Source organism: Ovis canadensis, chromosome 23 (assembly GCF_042477335.2).
Source record: "Ovis canadensis isolate MfBH-ARS-UI-01 breed Bighorn chromosome 23, ARS-UI_OviCan_v2, whole genome shotgun sequence".
Classification (NCBI taxonomy): Eukaryota; Metazoa; Chordata; class Mammalia; order Artiodactyla; family Bovidae; genus Ovis; species Ovis canadensis.
In genome coordinates, this window is record NC_091267.1 from 34,494,736 (window position 1) to 34,509,021 (window position 14,286).

General features: G+C 42.3%; 1 protein-coding gene across 1 annotated transcript in view; it reads right to left on the reverse strand.

Annotated features, from left to right (window-relative positions):
* Positions 1-14,286, reverse strand: part of MOCOS (molybdenum cofactor sulfurase) — a 63,479-nt gene that overhangs the window by 19,404 nt on the left and 29,789 nt on the right. Inside the window, exons 9-11 of the mRNA XM_069568683.1 lie at positions 13,288-13,450; positions 5,206-5,284; positions 3,758-3,882 (exon numbers count right to left, since the gene is read on the reverse strand). Of these exons, the coding sequence (XP_069424784.1) occupies positions 3,758-3,882; positions 5,206-5,284; positions 13,288-13,450 (367 nt within the window). The remainder of the gene's footprint in view (positions 1-3,757; positions 3,883-5,205; positions 5,285-13,287; positions 13,451-14,286) is intronic.

Sequence of the window (14,286 nt, forward strand, 5' to 3'; positions counted from 1 at the left end):
TGTGGATGCCAGAACACCTAAGAATGGATAGTGCCACGAGAATCGCTTACAGGTTCTCTACTTCCATGGCTTCTTCGCTAGAACAGCTCATCAGAGCAGCGAGGTGCCCACAAAAGGCCCTTATCACCCTTCACTGGGAAAGACCGCACCTTTCCGGTGGCATATTGGCCCTCAGGCTAAAAATCTCCTGGTGGAAAACAAAAGCCCCATTCACAGCCCTGGAGTCTGTGCTAAGAAAATAAGAGTCCCTTAAGTATGGGTGAATGATGATTCTCCTGTAGGTCAAATGACTTCCAATTCTTTGCTAACCACAAAACTGCCGGAACTAATTAAGCTGTCAAGTGACAGATGATGAAAGCCATCCTGATGTTAGATCCCTGTGCCTCAGAAGAAAGGTTTGAGTGACAGCCCACTAACCAAACTCCATCATCCCCAGCTCTTTACTGACTTAAATGAGATTCTTCAGAAGAGAACCAACGCCCAGCACCAGCTATTCTGATCATAGATGATAGCTGTTCATGGACACGGGAATTAATCACGGGCAGCCAGTCATCTCATTAACAGAGTCGTTTTCCACTATTTTTTCTCTTTATGTTTAATAGCTATTTTTCAAATTTTATAATATAGTTTGTATTGCTTTGATCAACTGTGTTTATTTTTAAAAAATTATTAAAAATCATGATTAGAACTCAACCCAGAAAAAAATGTCCTAACACTGAGACACTACGATCACAGAAAACTTTTTAAAATTTTCTGTATTTCAATTCATATATAATTTTAGTTTAAGGTAAATATGATAGGGTGATCAAGGAAAGATTTTTCAAGCATAAAATATATAACACTAAGATAAAATTCCATCAAGGAAGTGGAACAGCAATCCAAATTGAAGAAGGAAAAGGAAAGAAAGGCAATTTCTGTACATTAAAAATATTTTTTGAGGATTTCCCTGCTGATCCAGTGGTTAAGAATCCACACTTCCACTGCTGGGGGTATGGGTTAGCTCCCTAGTTGTGGAACTAAGATCCTGCATGCCTCGAGGTGGGGCAAAACAGTTTGTTCATATACATATTTTTTAATGAATACTCATAAGAATCAAATTATTATGATAATGGGATGCCACTGGCTTATATTTAAAAGGGCAAAATATGAGTTTTCATTTCAGTGCCTACAAGTATACTTTGTTTTGTGCTTCCCGGGTGGCACTAGGGTAAAGAACCCGCCTGCCAATGCAGCAGACGTAAGAGACATAGGTTCAACTCCTGGGTCTGGAAGATCCTCTGGAGGAGGACATGGCAACCCGCCCCAATATTCTCGCCTGGAGAATCCCACGGACAGACGAGCCTGGCGGCCTATAGTCTATGGGGCTGCAAAGAGTCGGACACGACTGAAGCAGCTTAGCTCACAGCACACATGAACTTCATTTTATCGAAATCCACCTTAATCGAACCTCACAGGTACCTCGCAGGCACTATACTTTTTATAAACTCAAGGTGTGTTCAACCTTGCATCAAGCAAGTCCATTGCACTGCTCTCCCAACAGCACCAACAGCATTTGCTCACGTCATGTCTCTGTGCTGCGTTTTGGTGGTTCTTGCAATGTTTCAATCTTTTTCATTATGATATGTTATGGGGATCTGCGATGTTACTATGTTATATGATCCATGTTCCTAGGTTATGTGATCTTTGATGTTACTATGACTTGCTGAAGGCTAAAGTATTCTTAATTAAGGTATGTACACTGATTGGTAGACTTCCCTGTAGCTCAAACAGTAAAGAGTCTGCCTGCCATGCAGGGGACCAGGGTTCGATTCCTGGGTTGGGAAGCTCCTCTGGAGAAGGGAATGGCAATCCACTCCAGTATTCTTGCCTGCAGAATTCCATGGACAGAGAAGCCTGGTGGGCTATAGTCCATGGGGTTGCAAAGAGTTGGACACGACTGAGCGACTAACACACACACACTGATTTTTAGACTTAATGCTGTTACATACTTAATAGATTATGGTAGAGTATAAACATAATTTTTATATGCACTGGAAAGCCAAAAAAAATGTGTGACTTGCTTTTGTGGTGGTTGGAAACTGAACCCACAATATTTCCAAGGTAAGCCTGTATATACACAGTATGCTGGAAATCACATCCTTTGCAACTTCTTAAACTACTTTTAAAAAATTTAGGTGACAGTGTAAAGAGGTAGTGTAGTTTAAAAAATTTAAGTGTTCAAAGACCTAGACCCAGACCATCAGAGACCACACCACCATAAATGGCATCTTTGAAGTATAACGTTCACAGGCTGACACTCCCTGACCTTGCTATCGAGCAGGCAACAGATTCACTCTGCTGCCCCCTTCACCTGCCCAGGTTCCATCTCCCATCAGGACAGGCAGAGCCTGCCTGACCTCTTTGCTTCCTTCTTCTCTCTCTCCATCACAGCCTCCACACCTCACCAGGGATGTCTTTCTGATACAAGCAGCATCATGAAACTCCCCAGCATAGAATTCTTCAATGAGTCTCCCACCCACAGATAGTGCTTCTGACTCAGCAGCACATTCATCTCATCTCCCCAGCTCTACCCCCATCACCCCCGTACCCACATCCCACCTTCCTAAACCCTTCCCTGAGCCCATGAAGTGCCGAGCCCTGCCAGTAATCTTCAGCAATCTTCGTGCCGCTCTCTGCCTGGAACTCACCTCTTCCCTGAAGCCCTCCAAGACTCATTTCAGGTGTAGACTTACAAGCCAGTCTCCCTGAGAGCTAGTGACTAAGCCAGGTCATTCCTGCCCAAATCAGGAATGTAGCAACTATCCAGTCCATTGATTTAGTCATCTAGTATTTACTGAGCAACTACTATATATCAGGTCTGTTCTAAACACTGAGGACAAAGCAGAGAAAAATCCTTCCCTCACCGAGTTTATGATCTAGCAGAGAGAAGGCAGAACATAAACAGGATAAATGAGCAAAATGTTTCCTTATAGGATGTGAAATGTGCCACAGAGGGACTTTCCTGTGATCCAGTGATTAAGACTTCACGCTGCCAGTGCAAGGGGTGAAGGTTCAATCTCTGGTCAGGGAACTAAGATCCCACAAGGTCTGTGGCATGACCAAAAGATTAAGAAAAAAAAAAAAAGCCACAGGGAAAAATAAAACAGGGAATGAGCTGGGAGTTTCAAGAGGGGGCTCTAGTTCATAGGAGGGCAGTCAGGCAACGGTCTCCTGAGGTGACATTGGAACAGACACCTGAAAGCGTACTCTTCACACATGGTACTGTGACCTCAAAGTACTTTCTTCTCTAAAGTCTTGTTTTATGCTCACAACAGCTTGCAGCAGGAAAAACTGTCAAAACCCTTAAATCTAAGTAATTGAGGTCTGCAGAATTTCCACACCATGAGTTTCAAGGATTTGCCAAGGTCTCACAATCACTTGATGTCAGGACAGAAATCCAGATTTTCTTAGGATATAGCAAGCTACCAATGTTTTTATTTTAAAAATAATAATAATAACCCATTTTTCCAAACATGCAGGACTGAGGCAGAGAGCTTGAGCGGAGCCCGCAAGCCCACCTATCTCCTCAGGGTCGGTCTGAAGACCACACATGGGCCCTGCTGACCTGCGGGGCCACCTGGGCACCTGTCTGCCAAAGGCCCACCACCCCCACTTCATGAGCAGATTGCCCTGTCAGCCCATTTTGTGGACTGATGTTCACGTCTGCAAGTGTGAGTCCAAGTTCCTGTCCCCCGAGAAGCAATCCAAAATGTAATACCTTTGCCATGTTTCTTCTTTGCATTTCTTTGAAAGTCTGAACTTTGTTTGATCAAATGATAGGGACGGCCAAAAAACTTTGACAGCCAGTTGGAAATTTCTTCTCCGCAATCATATGTGTTTACCCTGACAAAAAAGAAAAAGGAAGGATGGTGAACGTTATGTAGTATTCCTTTAAGTAACTGAAATAGCAAAATGTTATATAGTATAATATAACAGAACATAATAGAATATAATGAAGTCCCCAGCAGTATAGACACCTAAAATGACAGGTGTGCTTAGGAAGCTGCAGAGAAATTTCCAGGGCATGGGAAGCCCTGAGATTTGTGCTTTTCACAAAGTTTTCAGATCAAATTAAGTTTTAGAAATTTCTCTTTCTACCTCTCCGTTTACCTAATCTCGACCAGAAAACATGCGGAAGACAAATTTTCTGATTGTGGGTCCCGATCTTATGGTTCCCAGCCCATCTAATACCCCAACCAATTAAACCCCGCAAACACAAAAATTATTAACTTCATAGTTCACTAGTGGTTCATATACTAGTAGAAGCCTTTTAAAATGCCAATGGCTTTTAGTGAACACAATAACGCAGTCAGTGGGCACATTTGTGCTCAGGAAATCATGCTACGCATAGTGCTGATCAGACAGCGTTTCCTTCTGCACTGCGAACAAGTCAGTCATGAAGGGATATGTCAAACACAAGCTACACACATCCAACCTGGACCCAAGCTGTTGGCACCTCTGGGTCACACTGGGATGATGAAGGGCTATGTACATGCTCAAGAAAGGTGGGAAGGTGATAGTGTGAGGATGGTGCTCTACCCAATTGGGCATCGTGGGCCCTGGCCGTGCTGGAGGCCCATGGGGTGAGCACACTCTGCACCCTCTTGCCAGTTCTTGTGCAGGTTTAAACACTCATCAAAGCACATTTCCAATCAGAGTAATGAATTTTGGGTGAATATTTTGGAAAGTTACTATAGCAAATCTTCCATGGAGAGAAATACAGCCATTTCAGGGTGAAAGTGAAAGTGTTAGTCACTCTATCGTGTCCGACTCTTTGAGACTCCATGGACTGTAGCCCACCAGGCTCCTCTGTCCATGGAATTTTCCAGGGAAGAATACTGGAGTGGGTTGCCATTCCCTTCTCCAGGGGATCTTCCTCATCCAGAGACTGAGTTCACAACTCTTGTACTACAAAGCAGATTCTGTACTGTCTGAGTCTGCAATTATTTATCCCTGGTTTCATGTAGCTGCATCTGAGAGGACTGGCATTTTCTGGTCAATAAAGCCTTTTGGATAGTGTAAGCTCAGGCTTCTTATACTGGGAACCATGAGTGCCTGATATCATGAAAATGGACTTAGGTGCATCTTTCAAAGACCAGAGAGAATGTCTACAAAGTGAGGTTTCATTCTTCCCTTCCCTGAGAGTTTCACCTGCCACAGCCTCACCTGTCCGCACAGACTTTGCTTTGGCAAATACGAACTTGCTCACTGTTCTCCTCAAGAGGCACCTCTATAGGCTCCATCCCTAATGAACAAAGGTTAGAGACAAATTTATCATCATGCAAAAAAGAACAAGTATATGTTTTTAAAGTCCATCAGTCTCAAATATACAAGAATTAATGAGCTGGGCAATTGGTTGAGTCAAATAAGCAGCTGGGTCTTAGAAATCTCTTTATAAAAGAGATTCTCGTCATCATTGTCAGCACCAGCAGCAGCAGGTGGGCTGAGCAGCTTTCTCGTGGGAGACCCCGCACTGGAGCAGTCACATCCATAGTCCCTGCGATGCTGAAATCCCTTTAAAGGTGTCTCTCCCTCTGGAGGACTCCACATCCTGATGTCATTGCTCTCTAAGCTACCTAGATCCTCTAGAAATAGACAGGCCGGCATGAAGTCTCGCTCTAGAAGAAGGTCAGCATAGACTGTCAATTCTCCTAGCTGCTAGGAGTCAGCATCAAATTGGATTCCTGAATCAATCATTATTAGTGCTAAAAAAAAAACAAAACTGTTACCATGTCAGTGGAGTTGGGCAGTGATTCTTCTCTAAAAAGTTTGTATACACATTATACATACAAAGGAGCAAATAACATATGTACATAAACTTAGAATAAAATATGCGGAAGAAACTAGAGGAAATTGATCCCGGGCCACTGAAGAGTGTGAGATTGTTGACAAAGGCTGGAACAGCTGAGGCATGCTGCCACTCTGCATGCCTCCTTATCCTTCATGAGTCATTAAAAATACAGGGAAAGGCATGAAGCCAAGACGCCTGAGTAGAATTCGTGGTGGCCCTTCTCTGTGGACGCCTCCTCTGCGGCCCACCTGTGCTCTCCAGCCATACAGATTCATGTTGATGTTTGGTAGAAACCAATACAATACTATAAAGCAATTATCCTTCAATTAAAAATAAGTAAATTTTGAAAAATTTACACACAAATGTTGATAGCAGCATTATTCCTAATAACCACAAGTGGAAACAGTCTAAATATCCATCAACTGATAAGCAGATAAAAAAATAAGTATGCCTAATTGTTCAACAGTATGATGATCCTTAGAAATATTATGCTAAGCAAAAGAAGTCAGTCATATATTGTATGATCCCAATTACATGAAACATCCAGAACAGGCAAATCCATAAATACAGAAAGTAGATTAGTAGTGACCAGGACTGGGGATGAAGTTGGGAATAGGAAGTGACTGCTAGTGGGTATGGGCTTTCTCATTTAGGATGATGACAAAGTGTTCTAAAGTTTATTGTGGTGATGATTATAAATATACAAGAATAATAATAATTGAGTGGTACAGTTTAAATGAATACATTTTGTGGAATGTTATATAAATATTGATCAGGCTAGAAGAAATAAATAAAAAGGTGGAAAATGATATACTATTCAAACAGTAACCGAATCAGAGCTCAATGGTAGGATTTGTAACAAAGAATTTCACACTTCAAACTTTGGAACAAAGAAAATTATGATGTATAAAGAGGAACATTGTTTAAAGAGGGACCAATTCACCAAGAAGTCAGTCATACTATGTGAAGCAAAAACTAACAGAACTAAGGAGAAAGCAGACAAATCGACAATTACAGTTGAAGACTTCAACACTCTTTTTTCAGTCATTAACAGAACTAGTAGCCAGTGCATAAAAAGCCAGCAGGTGTATAGAAAAACAACAATACTGATCAACAAAGTGGATATAACTGACATCTACAGAACACTCCACCCAACAACAGAATACACATTCTTCTCAAGTGTATATGGAACACTCATGACAATAAATCACATCCTTGGTTATAAGCCAAAACTTAACAAATTTTAATGAATTTAAAATCTACAAAGTAAGTACTCTCTTTTGGAGAGTTTATGGAATTAAACTAAACTCAATAACAGAATGAAAATAAGAACATCTCCAAATACATAGAAATTAACACACTTCTGTAATCGATGGGTCAAAATGAACATACAGAAAGCAAGTAAGTACATCAAAAGTTGCTTAACATCATTAGCCAGTAGGGAAACCAAATTAAAATCATGATGGGATGCCATTACACACCTATTAAAATAAATAAAACAAAACGCTGACAAAAACTGACTGGATGTGGAGCAACTAGAACTCTCATACATTACTGGTGGAAATGAAAACAATACATTCCAGAAAATGGTCTGGAAGTTTCTTTTAAAAGTAAATTACCCTTACTATATGACCCTGCAATCAACTCTTAGTATTTATTCTAAAGAAATGAAAACTTCTGAGCACCCAAAAATCTGTACATGAATATTAAAAGCAGCTCTATTCATAATTGCTCAGAACTAGAAATGACTCAGATGCCCTTCAGTAGATTAAAGGAGGACATACCACACTCTGGTAGGTCCATACAATGGAATGATGCTGCTGCTGCTTCTAAGTCGCTTCAGTCGTGTCCGACTCTGTGCAATCCCAGAGACGGCAGCCCGCCAGGCTCCCCTGTCCCTGGGATTCTCCAGGCAAGAACACTGGAGTGGGTTGCCATTTCCTTCTCCAATGCATGAAAGTGAAAAGTGAAAGTAAAGTCGCTCAGTCGTGTCCAATTCTCCGTGACCCCATGGACTGCAGCCTACCAGGCTACTCAACAATTAAAAAAAAAAAGAATAAACTACTGATTCGTGCAATAACTTAGATGGGACTTAAAGGCATCATGCTGAGTGAAAGAAGCCAACATCAAAAGCTCACAGATTGTGTGTTTACATTTATATAACATCCTCAAACAAAAACTAACAGTGATAATTTTTTAAAGGGTAGAGATAGAGTTTTGACTGCCAAGTGTTAAGGATGGGGAAAAGAGAGACTGAAAAGAGATAGCATGAAGGAGTTTTCTGGGGTTTTGCTTCTTGTTGTCTATCTCGATTATGGGAGTGACTATTCAATTGTGTGCATGTGTAAAAATTCATACAGAGAACAAAAGGCCAAGAATGGCCAAGACAATTTGGAGGCATGAGGTAGAAGGGCAAGCCCTATCAGTTATTATTGTTCAGTCACTCAGTCGTTTCCGACTCTTTGTGACCCCATGGACTGCAGCACACCCGGCTTCCCTGTCCGTTACCATCTCCTGGAGCTTGCTCAAACTCATGTCCGTCAAGTCAGTGATGCCACCCAACCATCTTATCCTCTGTCATCCCCTTCTCCTCCCGCCTTCAATCTTTCCCAGCATTAGGGTCTTTTCCAATGATTCGGCTTTTCCCATCAGGTCACCAAAGTATTGGAGCTTTAGCTTCAACATCAGCCCTTCCAATGAATATTCTGAACTGATTTCCTGTGATTTCGGACTGACAAGTCTCCTTGCTGTCCAAGGGACTCTCAAGAGTCTTCTCCAAAACCACAGTTCAAATGTATCAATCTTGGGCACTCAGCCTTCTTTGTGGTCCAACTCTCACATCTGTACATGACTACTAGAAAAACCATAGCTTCGACTATATGAATCTTTGTCAGCAAAGTAATGTTTCTGTTTTTTAATATGCTATCTAGGTTTGTCATAGCTTTTCCTCCAAGGAGCAAGCATCTTTCAATTTCATGGCTGCAGTCACCATCTGCAGTGATTTTGGAGCCCAAGAAAATAAAATTTGTCATTGTTTCCATTTTTTCTCATCGATTGGCCATGAAGTGATGGGACCAGATGCCATGATCTTAGTTTTTTGAATGTTGAGTTTTAAGCCAACTTTTTCACTCTCCTCTTTCACTTTCATCAAGAGGCTCTTTAGATCCTCTTTGCTTTCTGCCATTAGGGTAGTATCATCTGCACATTCGAGGTTATTGATATTTCTCCTGGCAATCTTGATTCCAGCTGGAGCTTCATCCAGTCTGGCATTTCACATGATGTACTGTGCATGTATGTTAAATAAGCAAAGTGACAAAATACAGCCTTGACATACTCCTTTCCCAGTTTTGAACCTGTCTATTGTTCCATGTCTGGTTCTAACTGTTGCTTCTTGACCTGCATACAGTTTTCTCAGGAGGCAGGTAAGGTGGTCTGGTATTCCCATCTCTTGAAAAAATTTTCCAAAGTTTGCTTTGATTCACACAATCAAAGGCTTTCAGTTCAGTTCAGTTCAGTCACTTAGTCGTGTCCGACTCTTTGCGGCCCCATGAATCACAGCACACCAGGCCTCCCTGTGCATCACAAACTCCCGGAGTTCACTCAGACTCGCGTCCATCGAGTCAGTGATGCCATCCAGCCATCTCATCCTCTGTCATCCCCTTCTCCTCCTGCCCCCAATCCCTCCCAGCATCAGAGTCTTTTCCAATGAGTCAACTCTTCTCATGAGGTGGCCAAAGTACTGGAGTTTCAGCTTTAGCATCATTCCTTCCCAGGAAATCCCAGGGCTGATCTCCTTCAGAATGGACTGGTTGTATCTAGTGATTTATCACAGTCAATGAAGCAGAAGTAGATTATCAGTTACTGAGATTCAGTATATAGTTCTAGCAGTGACAGTGGCTCATTGGTTCAAGACAAAATAAACCACTGAGGCAGAATGGAACACCGACAGCCAGGAAACATGATCACTGAATCTACGGGAGTGGTATATATCACAAAAGTATAGCTATAAGTTAGGGGGGAAACTGGCATATTCTGTAAATGGTAGGTGGAGTGCAGAAGAAGGAGTGAGAGCACAGGGAAGCACATAGGGAATTTCATCTGTATCTGAAATGTTTTTATTTCTTACGGAGGCGGAGAAAGAGCATGTGCAGAAGGGAGAAAGAAGGTGGGTAATAAGAAGAGAGAGAGGGAAGGAGGATGGAGACGAGGAGGAGAAATTGAAGCAAATGTGGCCAAACGCTAAGTTTGTTAAAACTGGATGATGTAAGTGTGTTCAGTTCAGTTCAGTCGCTCAGTCGTGTCCAACTCTTTGCAACCCCATGATCCGCAGCACGCCAGGCCTCTCCCTGTCCATCACCAATTCCCGGAGTTCACCAAAACCATGTCCATTGAATTGGTGATGCCATCCAACCATCTCATCCTCTGTTGGCCCCTTCTCCTCCTGCCCCCAATCTTTCCCAGCATCAGGGTCTTTTCAAATGAGTCAGCTCTTCACATCAGGTGGCCAAAGTACTGGAGTTTCAGCTTCAACATCAGTCCTTCCAATGAACACCCAGGACTGATCTCCTTAAGGATAGATCTTCTTGCAGTGCAAGGGACTCTCAAGAGTCTTCTCCAACAACAGTTCAAAAGCATCAATTCTTCAGTGCTCAGCTTTCTTCATAGTCCAACTCTCACATCCATACTTGACCACTAGAAAAACCATAGCCTTGACTAGACGGACCTTTGTTGGCAAAGTAATGTCTCTGCTTTTGAATATGCTGTCTAGGTTGGTCATAACTTTCCTTCCAAGGAGTAAGCGTCTTTTAATTTCATGACTGCAGTCACCATCTGCAGTGATTTTGGAACCCAGAAAAATAGTCAGCCACTGTTTCCACTGTTTCCCCATCTATTTGCCAGGAAGTGATGGGACCAGACACCATGATCTTAGTTTTCTAAATGTTGAGCTTTAAGTCAACTTTTTCACTCTCCTCTTTTACTTTCATCAAGAGGCTCTTTAGTTATTTTTTACTTTCTGCCATAAGGCTGGTGTCATCTGCATATCTGAGCTTATTGATATTTCTCCCAGCAGTCTTGATTCCAGTTTGTGCTTCCTTCAGCCCAGCATTTCTCATGATGTACTCTGCATAGAAGTTAAATAAGCAAGGTGACAATATACAGCCTTGACATACTCCTTTTCCTATTTGGAACCAGTCTGTTGTTCCATGTCCAGTTGTAACTGCTGCTTCCTGACCTGCATACAGGTTTCTCAAGAGGCAGGTCAAGTGGTCTGGTATTCCCATCTCTTTCAGAATTTTCCAGTTTCTTGTGATCCACACAGTCAAAGGCTTTGGCATAGTCAATAAAGCAGAAATAGATGTTTTTCTGGAACTCTCTTGCTTTTTCCATGATCCAGTGGATGTTGGCAATTTGGTCTCTGTTTCCTCTGCCTTTTCTAAAACCAGCTTGAACATCTGGAAGTTCATGGTTCACATATTACTGAAGCCTGGCTTGGAGAATTTTAAGCATTACTTTACTAGTGTGTGAGATGAGTGCAATTGTGCGGTAGTTTGAGCATTCTTTGGCACAGCCTGTCTTTGGGATTGGAATGAAAACTGACCTTTTCCAGTCCTGTGGCCACTGCTGAGTTTTCCAAATTTGCTGGCATATTGAGTGCAGCACTTTCACAGCATCATCTTTTAGGATTTGAAATAGCTCAACTGGAATTCCATCACCTCCACTAGCTTTGTTCATAGTGATGCTCCCTAAGGCCCACTTGACTTCACATTCCAGGATGTCTGGCTCTAGGTGAGTGATCACACCATCGTGATTATCCAGGTCGTGAAGATCTTTTTTGTACAGTTCTTCTGTGTATTTTTGTCACCTCTTCTCAATATCTTCTGCTTCTGTTAGGTCCATACTATTTCTGCCCTTTATTGAGCCCATCTTTGCATGAAACGTTCCCTTGGTATCTCTAATTTTCTTGAAGAGATCTCTAGTGTTTCCCATTCTATTGTTTTCCTCTATTTCTTTGCATTGATCGCTGAGGAAGGCTTTCTTATCTCTCCTTGCTACTCTTTGGAATTCTGCATTCAAATGGGTATATCTTTCCTTTTCTCCTTTGCTTTTTTTTTTTTAATTTATTTATTTATTTATTTATTTTTTTAATTTCACAGCTATTTGTAAGGCCTCCTCAGACAGCCATTTTTCTTTTTTGCATTTCTTTTTCTTGGGGATGGTCTTCATTCCTGTCTCCTGTACAACGTCACGAACTTCCATCCATAGTTCATCAGGCACTCTGTCTATCAGACCTAGTCCCTTAAATCTATTTCTCATTTCCACTGTATAATCATAAGGGATTTGATTTAGGTCATACCTGAATGGTCTAGTGGTTTTCTCCACTTTCTTCAATTTCTTTCTGAATTTGGCAATAAGGAGTTCATGATCTGAGCCACAGTCAGCTCCCAGTCTTGTTTTTGCTGACTGTATAGAGCTTCTCCATCTTGGCTGCAAAGAATATAATCAGTCTGATTTCAGTGTTGACCATCTGGTGATGTCCATGTGTAGTCTTCCCTTGTGTTGTTGGAAGAGGGTGTTTGCTATGACCAGTGTCTTCTCTTGGCAGAACTCTATTAGCCTTTGTCCTGCTTCATTCTGTACTCCAAGGCCAAATCTGCCTGTTACTCCATGTGTTTCTTGACTTCCTACTTTTGCATTCCAGTCCCCTATAATGAAAAAGACATCTTTTTGGGGTGTTAGCTCTAGAAGGTCTTGTAGGTCTTCATTAAACTGTTCAACTTCAGCTTCTTCAGCATTACTGGTTGGGGCATAGACTTGGATTACCATGATATTGAACGGTTTGCCTTGGAAACAAACAGAGATCATTCTGTTGTTTTTGAGATTGCATCTTATTCACATTTGTGCTGTCCAACACTGTAGCCACTACATGTATTAATTTAAATTAAATAAAATGTAAAATTTAGCTCCAGCATCCTGCACATTACACATACTCAGTAGCCACATCAGATTGATGGCTACCAAACAGCACGATGTAGATGCTGAACATTTCCATCATCACATAGGGGTCCACTGGACAGAGCTGGTCTACTGTCTATGTGTTAGACAGTTCATAATAAAAATCCACAAAGAAGAATTAAAGCTTGCAGAAGCTATGAAGAGTGAAGGAAATAAAACTAATGTAAGTGAAAGGACAACATATAATTTCAAACTCAACACCTCTTTACTTTCTGATTGGATGGTCAGATCTTTACCTTTTCCCAGAAATATCCTCCACACACACACACAAACAAACAAAAAAAAAAAAAAGAGGAAGAAACTTCCTATTGTCTCTTCTATACATCATTTCACTTCCTTTTGGAATATTTTAATATTTAGTGGAGGAAAAGTCATGATTTCATTTTATGAGAATAAAGCTACTCTTGACAACTACTCTGTAAAAGTGAACCCTGTTTTCAGACCTTGGGCTTTGATGACCATGATCCTCCGCTGCAGGTCAATGAAGGGCTGGATCAGGCAGAGCCGGGGCTCCTGTTTCTGACTCAGGCAAATGCCATTGTGATTCACAACCATCCAGCTTCGGTCATACAGCAGCCCTTGACTTCCTAGAGGCCACCTGGTCACCTAAAAAAAAAACAGTCAGTGTATTTTAAGCCAGCGCTCCTCACAAATGATCTTCTCATTTATTGCGCAGGGGCTGCACTGATACACATGGGCTTCAGGAATTCAGCACAGACTCCTGAAGGATGAAAGGGTGGAAGAGAAGGAAACAAAGACAGGGACTTTCCTGATGCCCTTTGTGGTTAGGAGTCCACCTTGAAATGCAGGAGATGTGGGCACGATCCCTGGTGAGAGAATGAAGATCCCACGTGCCTCGGAACGGCTCAGCCCCTGCACCTCAACTACTGAACCCTCACTCTGGAGCCTTCATGCCACAACGCAAGTGCCTGCGAACCACAATTACGGGGCCTGAGCACCTGCCAGGAGTAGAGTCTACGTGTGTGTGTGTGCTCAGTCATGCCCAACTCTTTAAGACCCCATGGACTGTAACCTGCCAGGCTCCTCTATCCATAGAACTCCCCAGGCAAGAATACTGGAGTGGCTTGACATTTCCTTCTCCGGGGGATCTTCCTGACCTGGGAATCGAACCCGCATCTCTTGTGTCTCCTGCATTGGCAGGCGGGTTCTTTACCACGAGTGCCACCTGGGAAGCCCAGGGGCTGCAACCAAAGATGCCACATCACACAGCAGAGAACTCGTGTGCCTCAACTAAAACCTGACACAGCCAAAGAAACAAACATTTAAAGAAGAAGAGGACAATGCAAAGGAGACTACGGGATCAAGGGACCTTCCATTTAGCCTCCAGATCCAGTTCCATCCTTGTCCACTTCAGTGTGCCTTTTGAGTGGGTAACACGTGTGCCTAGCAGGGACATGGGGAGGAGGCCTCTGCCCACCCTG